The 12203-nt window shown below is 42.4% G+C and overlaps 1 protein-coding gene and 1 long non-coding RNA gene across 2 annotated transcripts in view; one reads left to right on the forward strand and one right to left on the reverse strand.

Moving 5' to 3' along the window:
- The window catches only part of LOC130540524 (uncharacterized), a 98136-nt gene that overhangs the window by 69802 nt on the left and 16131 nt on the right, over positions 1-12203 (forward strand). The gene's annotated exons all lie outside the window — the stretch shown is intronic.
- On the reverse strand, positions 3975-6289 carry LOC100992402 (large ribosomal subunit protein eL8-like). Its single transcript, XM_034930265.2, has one exon. The coding sequence runs from the start codon at positions 4752-4754 to the stop codon at positions 3975-3977; it is 780 nt and encodes a 259-aa protein (XP_034786156.1). The 5' UTR covers positions 4755-6289.

Consider the following 12203-nt stretch of genomic DNA (forward strand, 5'->3'; position numbering starts at 1 on the left):
TAATATCTTTGGAACATAATGGTCTGATATCAGTATGTTCTGAGTCGTTTATTCATTGATAACATCACTTAGGAGAATTGATACACTAGTCTGTGTTGGTCCGTGCCAAGCTCAAGCCAGTATTTTCCACCATCTCTGCCCTGGTGTGAAGAATCTTCTGGAAAGAAACACAGGTCCTTTCTATCTCCTGCCATCTCTCCAATCCAGATTTTCCACCAACAGTTTCCAGAGCACAAGCATCAGTGTGCAGAAGGCCCTCTAGAGTCACACAGAGCTAAGAACACTCCATTACTCTCCCCAGAGACTATCACCCCCACCACCATCAAAAGGCAAGACATTCTTTTTTTGGCAAGACATTCTTAAATGGCTTTAGCTCAATTAAGTCTAGCAATGTTCTAATTGTTCAACCAAATTTCTCCTCAATGTGAAATATTGCATTCAGGTCAATGGTCACTCCAAAGCAGCAGGGACAATCTTGCAGTGTTTTCTTTCAAATCCATACAATCAAAGGATTTCCTTAAAACAAAGTTCAGTCTGCAAAAATAGTGAATGCAGACCTTCAAACTCTTTATAGAGAAAAACTTTTTGTGGGCTCAGAATGGTTCTTCTTTTTTTCAGATTCTAACCATTAAGTTCCAAAAACAAATAATAATACAACTTTGATTGATAAATCACTATGTAATGTACTTAATAATGAGAAAAAATATTTTGAATAGTTTGTTAGACATTTTTTCCTGCTTTGGTTACATGGAAAAGCTGAATTAAAAGTAATTAAAGCCGAAGGATTGGTGGGTAGAGATGGGTTGGGAGAAAAACCTAAATATTTATTGATTATCTGCTATCTTCATTGCTGCTCTAGGTAATTTAGATAGGTTATTTTATTCTACCCCTAACCATTCTGTGAATTAGACCTTATTACAGCTACTTGAAGATGAATGTAAAACTGAGACTCAGGGATATTAAGATCTTGTTCAAGATCATGAAACTGGTTTGCAAGTGTGGGGCTAGGCTTCAACCAGGTCTATAAGATTCCAAATCTCCTCTTCTTTCCATAATACCATTTTAAGCTTAGGGAGTATTTTCGTTAAGCTGAGAAAGCCTAGTGGGATACTCTTCTCTACCTTGGACTTTTGCAAACCTTATAGTACAAAACAAATGTGACCCTGTACCTTGGCCAATCAAGACTTAACTCATTCATTCGAGTCCTTACTATGTGCAGGACACCATCAGAATGGAAGTCACAGAACCCAGTGACAGTGGGGAAAGCCATTTCAGCACAATACACTTTTAATATTCTTCAAATTGGGCCATGTGCAGGGGCTGACATCTATAATCTTAGTACTTTGGGAGGCTGAGGTGGGAGGATTGCTTGAGGTCAGGAGTTTGAGATCAGCCTGGGCAACATAGTGAGACACTGTCTCTACAAAAATTAAAAATAAAAAGATAGCTGGCATTGTGGTATGTGCCTGTAGTCCTAGTTACTGGGGAGGCTGAGACAGGAGCATCTTTTGAGCCCAAGAGTTCAAGGCTACAGTGAGCTATGATCATGTCACTGCACTCCAGCCTGGGTGACAGAGTGAGACTGTCTCAATAATAATAATATAATAATGATAATATTCAAATCACACTTGACCCTGGCTGCCAATCCCACCTACACTCCAATCCCCCTGAGAAAGTACATTGGGTAGCAGCCTTGGTTCATTTGGGGCATTAAGAGAATTTGAGCAATCAGAAGACTCACTCCCATGTTTCTTTGCCATTTTCCACATTCTTATCATTTTCTTGTAATTGTGTAATTGACTGGATTTTTAATTGTGGGATGGTAAATTTTTAATCAGGAGAAAATAGTCATGGATAGAAGTAGGTGAAGGAAAAGATATATGGGACTTTCAGGAAACTTACAGGAAAATCCCCTAAAAAAGTCATCATTTGTTATTCTCAATATTGACTTGTTAAAAGTGAATCTCATTACCTTTGTTTTATCTGGCATGTTTATGGAATATGTTTATTAATGAATTTTTCTGGAGCAAATGTAACAGACACATGGGACATTCTGATAGTCACTCAGCTATATGTCTGGGTATATTTATTACTGTTCAGAAATGGAAAGTTCCAGGAAAACAACTGAAAAGCATTCAATTCCTTAAAATGCATGCATTCCATGAATCATTTATTCAGAGGATTAAGAAGAAAGATATTTGAGTTGGTCTGTGGTCAAAAATAATCTCTTTCTCAGCATTCTTCCCAGAATTGTTCAGAACAATTTTCTTCAAATGGACAGAGGTGGATATGAGGTTGTAGGAATACTTCCCTTCCACCCTCTGAAGGTTCTCTAAAAATCAACTGACAAAATGCAAATTAGTAGGAGAAAAAGTATATAAGTTTACTGATATGCATGGGAGTCTGACATAATATAAGATCTCAAAGAAATGGCCAGATGGTTGATGCTTTTATACCATCTTGAGGTTACACAAAGAATGGGGGCCCAGAACCCAGCCCAGAACAGGTTATGGTGGTAAATCAGTTTACAGTGGCAAAACAGGTTATGGAAGGGAGAGAAGAGGACGCCTGGCTAGCAAAGGTGGTCTTGTCATGTAGGTGAAACCTCATGGGTAGCAGCCCTCAGAGAGAAAAGGTGGGAAATGTTCCTTTCAGATCTTGAGAGATGTCAGACTCTCAGTTCATCTTTCCTAGATCTGGACCAGTGAGGACCTCAGAAAGCCTGGCTGCAGGGATGCGGGCTTTCTCTACAGACGCAAATTTCTCTGCAAAAGACAGCTTCTTAGCTACTCTTCTATTTCCAGCCCTTCTGAATAGCCATCTTGAAATATGTCAAAGAAATATATTTTGGGGTGAAATTTTTTGGCTTCCTGCAAGGTCATGGTATGAATAAGTGGGCACACCGGCTAGGAGATTTGGTACCCAAGTTGCTATCGATCAGCTTGATCTGGTCAAGGGAAATGTGGAGGAAGCAGGCTCTATTATCCCCTCTCTTGGATCTTTGCATGCCCTGTTGCTTCCATGCCTGGCAGATGCTGATGGGCATCACTGAAGTCCTATGTGACACCAGAGGAAGTGGATGGTATCACAAAGGGAGATGGAGTCACAGAATCAGACTGCCACATCAGGGAGGACCTGCAAGCCATTTCACAACCAGCTCTCTTCTTCCTTCTTCTCCTTCCTTTTTTTAAAATTCTTCCTTCTTTTTTCTTTCTTCTTTTCTTTTTAGTGGGATTCTCGTTCTGTCACCCAGGCTGAAGTGCAGTGGTATATTATGGCTCACTGCAGCCTCAAACCCTTGAGCTCAAGTGATCCTCCTACCTCAGCCTCCCAAGTAGCTGGGACTATAGGCTTGAGTCACCATGTCAGAGGCATTCAAACCAGAGTGACTCCATCTTGAATAGGGCTGGGTGAAATAAGGCTGAGACCTACTGGGCTGCATTCCTAGGAGGTTAGGGCATTCTAAGTCACAGGATGAGGTAGGAGGTCAACACAAGATACAGGTTATAAAGACCTTGCTGTTAAAGTAGGTTGTGGTAAAGAAGTGACCAGAACCCATCAAAACTAAGATGGCAATGAGAATGACCTCTGGTCGTCCTCACTGCACATTATATGCTAGTTATAATGCATTAGCATGCTAAGAGACACTCCCACCAGCACCATGGCAGTTTACAGATGCCATGGCAACATCAGGAAGTTACCCTATACGATCTAAAAGGGAGAGGAACCCTCAGTTCCAGGAATTGCCCACCTCTTTCCCAGAAAACTTATGAATAATCCACCTCTTGTTTAGCATACAATCAAGAAATAACTATCAGTACAAGCAGCTGAGTGGCCCACACCACTGCTCTGCCCTATGAAGTAACTTCTTCATCCCTTTACTTTCTGTTTCTCTTTTTAAAATTTGTATTATTTTAATTATTTTCATGTGTGTAAAACTCAACAGTGTACATTTAACCCAGTTTAGTGGCAAGTTATTTAGCTTTTGCCTTTTCAAGCTTGGCGATGCGAGCCACAGACTTGGGACCCAGGACATTGCCGCCCCAGTGACGGCGGATCTCATCATATCTGTCGTTGTAATTGGTCCTGATAGCTTCCACCAGCTTAGCTAAAGCGCCTTTATCTTCCAAGTGCACCTGTGTGAGGGCGACAGTGGTGCAGGTCTTCCTGTGCACTAGACGGCCCAGTCTTGCCTTCCCCTTGATAATGCAGTAAGGGACCCCCATTTTACGACACAGGGCAGGCAAGAAGATAACCAGCCCGATGGGATCCACGTTGTGTGCTATCACCACTAGCTGAGCTTTCTTGTTCTCCACCAAGGTGGTGACGGTGTCAATTCCTGCTCGAAGGACATGTGGTCTCTTAGTGGGGATGTCCCCTTTGCCAGCAGTTTTCTTCTCGGCCCAGGCCAACAGCCTCTGCTTCTTCTCTTGCTTTGGATCTGGTCTGTACTTGTGGGCCAGCTTAAGCAGCTGAGTAGCTGTTTGGCAGTCCAGGGCCTGGGTAAACTGGTTAATCACAGGAGGCACTTTCAGCCGTTTATAGAGGATGGCTCTCTGCCGCTGCAACCTGATATAGCGGGGCCATTTCACAAACTGGGTGAGTTCTCTTTTAGGCTGGATGTCCTGTCCAATGCCAAAATTCTCAGGCCTTTTCTCAAACAGGGGATTCACCACTTTCTTGGCCTCCTGTTTCTTCATGCCAGCAGGGGCCGGAACCACCTTCTTCCCCTTGGCCTTCTTTCCTTTCGGCATCTTGGATGGCAGGAGGAGAGAGAGCTATTCCTTTACTTTCTAAATAAACTTACTTTCACTTTATGGACTTGCCCCAAATTCTTTCTTGTGCAAGATCCAAGAACCCTCTCTTGGGGTCTGGATCAGTACACCCTTCTGGTAACAACCATACCTGGCAGCTCCCTTAGTCTACAGATTTGGAAACTGAGACCCAGAAAGGGTCACTGACTCTTCCACGATCACTGCATAATTGCCAGAACAGATAAGACTCCACCTGGAACTTTTCACCTTTCCATCCTGAGGCGTGAGCTCTCAGGGAGCTCATCCAGTCTCAACTTCCATCCCCTTCAGCTTTAACCTGCTAGAGCAGCTGCTACATGTTGAGCCTGAGCCTGCACATCTGAGAGCCTGCCCAGTGATGCTGGATAAGAAATGCTGCTGCCCAGACAGGGGGATCAGTGATGCTTTGTCATAAAAAAATCCGAGGAAGTAAATAATCCATGCTTAAATAAAAGACATCCATGGACAAGTATGTGCACCTCAGTTATGAAGATAGTACTCTGCAACGGGGTCTAAGTGGTGTTTCTTACCTTGTAATTGCAATCCGAGGACTTGAGTGGGGTTCTAGAATCTGGGACTGTCCTTGGGCCCTGCTTAATTTATCAGCAACACCTCAAGCCTCACAAAGAGAAGGCCGCATTTCTGGTAGCTGTGGTCTGATTGGCAGCGAATTATCTCTCTGATCTCGATTTCTTTTTTAGGAGGGGGCCCACATGGGAATCTTATTAGGCTGCACTTTTTTATGTGTGTGGGAGGCCCTTCTCTTCTTCCCTTTTTAAATTCTGATCAACAAGCCATTCAAGGCTGTCTCATTATCAAACCCTCACTGCCCTGGAAATTAAGGAAGGTGGAAGAAGAGGCGTAGCAAAGTGAGGGCCTTGGTCTGAATTTGGCTGGCAGACATTTCAGCTGGCCCTAACAAACGATGTTTAAAACAATTTGAGACAATGTTTAAACACCAATGATCTGCTATGAAAACCTGGATTTGGGGTGTCTCTTTAAATAAAAATATCAGAAAATCTGGCTGCACTGAGCCCAAATTCTCAGTGGCAAGAATAATCAGGGGCTGACTGGTCTCTGTGCATTTTAGAGCAGCTACACATTCTCTCTCTCAGCCTCCCGGCACCATATGCATTGGAGTTTGCAACCCTTTTTGAGAAGGAAATAATAAAAGCCACTAGACCACATCTCCACTAGAGTTCATGTATTGTATTATTTACTACAAATATTTATTGGACCCAACTCTATGCCAGGGTCAATTTTATTTTACTTTTTATTTTTATTTCAATAGTTTTTGGGGTACAGGTGGTTTTTGGTTATGTGAATAAATTCTTTGGGGGTGATTTCTGAGATTTTGGTGTACCCATCACCCAAATAGTGTACACTATACCCAGTGTGTAGCCTTTTATCTTTCAATCCCCTCCCATCTTCCCACCTGATTCCCCAAAGTCCATTATATCATTCTTATGCCATTGCATCTTCATAGCTTAGCTCCCATTTATAAGTGAGAACATACAATATTTGGTTTTCCATTCCTGAGTTACTTCACTTAGAATAATGGCTTCCAGCTCCATCCAAGTTGCTGCAAAAGATATTATTTCATTCCTTTTAATGGCTGAGTAGTAGTCCATGGTGTATATATACTACATTTTCTTTATCCATTTGGTTGATGGGCACTTAGATTGGTTCCATATCTTTCAATTGTGAATTGTGCTGCAATAAACGTGCATGTGCATTTATCTTTTTCATATAATGACTTCTTTTTTTTTGGGTAGATACCCAGTAGGATTGCTGGATTGAATGGTAGTTCTACTTTTAGTTCTTCAAGGAATCTCCATACTGTTTTCCATAGTGGTTATACTAGTTTACATTCCCGCCAGTCATGTAAAAGTGTTCACCAGGGTCAGTTTTAATATGAACCTGTTCATGACATTGAACACTCGTTCATCAAACATTTTTTATGGTAGCGCTATTCTAGGCACTGAGGGCGCAGGGGTAGACAAAGCAAAGGAGATCTCTGCTTTTGTGAAACTCATGTTTCTGCGTGCAGCTCATCAGTGCGCTTCAAGTCTCTCACCCTCTGTCTACTTGCCTCATTTCCTACCACTTCCTTCAAGGTTTCGAGGCTTTTGGGGCATCAACCATTCATAAATGGCTTGGTCCAAGCCTGCAGAGCTTGTGAATGGCAGCCTCAGGCTCAGACTTAGCCCATCTGATTCCTGCACTCATAGTCTATGCTCTCACCACTGCATCTGCCAGAGATTGACAAGGTACCTGAGCTTCTGTCAATCGAGGCTGTAGAGAAATATTTTCAGTGGCTTGTTTACAAAATTTCCTCTTTTGACAGCATGGCTGGCTGAATAACAGTCCTCCAAAGATGTCAACACTCTACTCCCCGGAACCTGTGAATATGTTACCTTATGTGGCAGAGACACTCTGTAGATGGGATTCATTTAAGGATCTTGAGTTGGGGAGACGATTCTGGATTGCCTGGGTAGGCCCCATGTAGTCACAAGGTCTCTTACGAGAGAGACAGGAGGTCATATGGGAAAGAAGACTCTGCCCTATTGGCTTTAAAGATGAAGAAAGGCGGGCAAGAGCTGATAGATGCAGGTGGTCACTAGGAGCTGGAAAAGGAAAGGAGAGAAATACTCCCCTGGAAACTCCAAAAGGAACCCAGCCTTGCAGACCCATTTTAGACTTTTTTTTTGAGATGGGGTCTCACTCTGTTGACCAGGCTAGAGTGCACTGGTGTGATCATAGCTTACTGCAGCCTCAAACTCCTGGCCTCCGATGATTCTGCCACCCCGCCCGCCTCAGCCTCTCGAGTAGCTGGGACATCAGTGTATGCCACCACATCGGGCTAATTTTTTTTTTTAATTTTGTAGAGATGGGGTCTCACCATTTTGCCCAGGCTGGTCTCAAACTCCTGGCCTCAAGTGATCTTCCTGCTGTGGCCTCCCAAAGTACTGGGATTACATGCATGAGCCACCATGCCAGGCCTCCATTTTAGACCTCTGACCTCCCGAATCAGAAGAGAGTATGTCTGTGTTGCTTAAAGTCACTACGTTGGGGGTAATTTGTTACAGCAGCAATAGGAAACTAATCAGTGTAGCAGAAAGGTTTCCTCATCTGTGGAAGGTGAGCTTTGGGCCAATTTATTCTCAAGGCCTTTCTGGTCTCTGTTCTAGGTCCACTGGGTTGGGGTCTTCAGCAGCAGATAGGATAAATCAAGGCCCACAGTACTGACTGGGCATGTTTGGAGCTTCTGAAGCTCCTGGTCCCTAGGATCACAGGCATTCTCCTAGTGAACAAATGCTTTGGGGATCAGTCAAAAATGCAACCAACATTTTACTGGCAGGGTCTTAAAAGCACATGACTCATTCAGAAATACAACATTTGGTCGATGGATATGTCAGACTTTCAGGTAAATTTAATCAATGAACAACCACTCTTTTATTTTCCTCCAAACCAGGATTTCCTATTACATTTCATTCCATTAGCCTTGATATAACGTGGCAGTTGATAGCAAGCCATATTGACAGGCCCTCCCAGGTATAATGTAGCAGTTACCTTAAATCACTTATTCACCACATGATTCATGGCACACAGAGGAATAGGTCATCACTGAGTCTTTAAATATAAAGCTAACATAACAGAACACTCAAAATCTTTAATGTCTGTGATTTAATCCACCTTAATTAATTAGAAGGCATGTGATGGCCTCTTTGCATCTTGAATCATAACCAACAGAGTATTTGTTCTTACTCTGATAAAGGGTAACAGGCAGGTGTTTCCAGCGGGTGGGGGTGGAGGGGGTGACAGTGCCTGATTTTGGAAGACCAGCCCCCTGTGGGCTTCACAGTGAGAATTCACTCCCACTTGGCACAGCTGTCTTCCTTTGATGCAAGGGATGCTACAAATCATTTTGATCAACAAACATTTCTTGATCAACTACTAAATGTAGAAAGGCTGGACATTAGGGGTATAAAGCTGAATAGGGCTAGATCTATACCCCAAAGAAAGGAATTCAGTATAGCAAAGAGATATCTGCACTCCCATGTTTACTGCAGGACTATTCACAATAGCCAAGATTTGGAAATAACCTCAGTGTCCATCAACAGTCAAATGGGTAAAGAAAATGTGGTACATACACACAATGGAATATTATTTAGCCATAAAAGGAAGGAAATCTTGTCATTTGCAAAAACACAGATGGAACTGAAGGACATTATGTTAAGTGAAATAAGCCAGGCAGAGAAAGACCAGCTTCATATATTCTGACTTATTTGTGGGAGCTAAAAATTAAAACAATTGAACTCATGGAGATGGAGAGTAGAAGAATGGCTACCAGAGGCTGGGAAGTGTGGTGGGGAACTGGGAGTGGAAGTGGGGGTGGTTAATGGATACAAAAAATAGAATGAAGAAGATCTACTATTTGATAGCACCATAGGTTGATTATAGTCAATAATTGTTTAATTATACATTTAAAAATAACTAAAATAATTTAATTGTACATTTTAAAATAACTGGACATGGTGGCTCATGCCTGTAATCCCAGAACTTTGGGAGGCCGAGGTGGGTGGATCACCTGAGGTCAAGAGTTTGAGACCAGCCTAGCCAACATGATGAAACCCCTGTCTTTACTAAAAATACAAAAAAAAAAAAAAAATTAGTCAGGCATGGTGGCGGGCACCTGCAATCCCAACTACTCAGGAGGCTGAGGCAGGAGAATCGCTTGAACCCAGAAGGTGGAGGTTGCAGTGAGCCAAGATTGTGCCACTGTACTCCATCATGGGTGACAGAGTGAGACTGTCTCAAAAAATAAAAAAAAAAACCAGAAGAGTGTAATTAGAATGTTTGTAATACAAAGAAATGATAAATGCTTGAGGTGATGGATACTCCATTGACCCTGATGTGATTATTACACATTGAATGCCTGCATCAAAATATCTCATGTAACTCATTAATATACACACCTATTATGTACCCACAAATACATATTTAAAAAATTTGTGAATAGATGAACGAGACTCAGACCCTGCCCTGGAGGATCCTCAGTCTCAAAAGGGAGAGTAGAAGTTATGATTCTGGTAATGTTTCTCAAGTTTTTGCATTATTTTCTCACTGATGAGTTATTCTGGTTTAGAAATATGGCTGATGAGAAAGCTAATAGTGACTTAGGAAGGAAGCTTCTAGGGGTTCTGTGTGCACAGCAGGGTCACAAAACAGATTTTGGGATTGGAGAAGGAAGCTGACCTGGAGGTTTTTTTCTGGTTGCTGGAAGGTGCTTGGGGAGAGGAATTGTAAAGTTAGCAGAACCTGGTCACTTGAGTCTAGGAGAATGTTTCCTGGTGGCCTTTGCATGGTATTGTATGACTGTTGGGCAACGTGCAGTTGGAGAATCTGAGAAGGAATTAAATGAGAACAATAGAAAATCCAGCTATACATGAAAAACTGAGGTAGGCACACTCTGAGAGTGAAATGCAAACATGTCACAAGGGAAAACAAGGCAGACCTCTGTCAGCAACAGAGCAAAGGAGATGCTTGAATTCCCCCAGGTTTTGCTTTTCTGAAGCACATGAGGATGGAGCAATTTGACCTAACCTCATTCCTATATGTAAAGAGTACATTAACTCTTTGGGCATGTCACATGAGCAATCTTCCCATGAAGTAAATGCTCAGTATCGGTGAGAACACGGAGATACGAAACAGCTCAGTCCTGCATTGGCCTCCTTTCCTTGCCAGCTGATATGGTTTGGCTGTGTCCCCACCCAAATCTCATCTTGAACTGTAGCTCCCATAATTCCCATGTGCTGTGACAGGGACCCGGTGGGAGATCATTGAATCATGGAGGTGGCTTCCCCCATACTGTTCTCATGGTAGTGAATAAGTCTCATGAGATCTGATGGCTTTATAAGGAGAAACCCCTTTCGCTTGTTGAGATGTGCCATTCGTCTTCTGCCATGACTGTGAGGCCTCCTTAGCCATGTGGAACTGGGAGTCCATTAAACCTCTTTTCCTTTATAAATTACTCAGTCTCTGGTATGTCTTTGTCAGCAGCCTAAAAATGAACTAATACACAAGGGCTTGTTAGAGTCATAGACCAGTGGCCCACCTATAAGCTGCAATAGCATTTTATGTGTAAGGCATAGTACTTGGTACTACGGGGTTGATGAGGTGAGGAGGCAGGCTCTGCTCTTGAGGAGTCTGCAGTCCATCTGGAGTTGGGTGGGGGGCTGCCCATCCCTGGAAAGATAATCATACATTCTGAAACCAAAATATCCATCAAAGTTTACAAACTATCAGGCCTGTAAGAGTTGAGTTGAGGACAGAGGGCTCTGGAAAGCCTTCGTGGAAGAAGTAGCCATTGGGCTGGATTTTGAAAGGACAAACCAGATAACTAGGAGATAACTTGGGCTGATAACCGGGAGAACTCTGAGTGCTGTTTTCTGCATGTGATTTGCATACCATTGTTTACTGGTACATAGCACAGTGTTGCAAAACAAGCCCAGAATCAATCTTTTTCCCCTAAAACCATAAATAGTTGTGCTATGCATGTCTTTGTATATGACTTTTTTTTTTACAGATACATAATCTTGAAGTAAGATAGGTCAGAATTCAAACCACAAATCCCAGCTCTGCTATTTCCTACCACTGTGGACAGGGCAGTAAATGTCCCTGAGCCTCAGATTCTCCATTTATAAAATAGGGTAATACTGATCTCAATATCTTGTTAAATTACATTTAGCCTAAAGCTGCCTCTTTACATATTTTAAGTCTGGCCTCAAGGTTTCTCTGTACATAGTGAACTGTAACCTAACTGGATGTGTAAACATTCTGTAACCTATTCATGTTTTAGTCAATCAAACACGGCCAGCTGTTCAAACTGTGTCCAAATAAGGCAACTGTCAAGTTGTAACCAATCTGGTTGGTTCTGTACCTCACTTACATTTTCTGTCCTTCACTTTCCTTTTTCTATACATAAATCTTCTTCCATCACATGGCTGCTTTGGAGCCTCTCTGAGCCTACTCTGGTTTGGAGCTGCCTGGTTCATTAATTGTTTTTTGCTCAATTAAACTCTTGTTAAATTAATTTGTCTAAGGTTTTTCTTTTAACAATGTTTTTATAAAGATTAAAATGAAAAAATATGTAAGGTGCCTAACTCAGTCTGAAAATTATCGTCTGTTTGATTAAGTAGCTATAACAAAGACTCCCAAAGCTACAGCATTTAAGAAATAGAGGACCAGACGTGGTGGCTCACACCTGTAATCCCAGCACTTCGGGAGGCCGAGGCAGGTGGATCACCTGAGGTCAGGAGTTCGAGACTAGCCTGGCCAACATGGTGAAACCCCGTCTCTACTAAAAATACAAAAATTAGCCGGGCACAGTGGCACATGCCTGCAATC

The sequence above is a fragment of the Pan paniscus genome, chromosome 8 (assembly GCF_029289425.2).
Source record: "Pan paniscus chromosome 8, NHGRI_mPanPan1-v2.0_pri, whole genome shotgun sequence".
In the NCBI taxonomy this organism is placed as follows: Eukaryota; Metazoa; Chordata; class Mammalia; order Primates; family Hominidae; genus Pan; species Pan paniscus.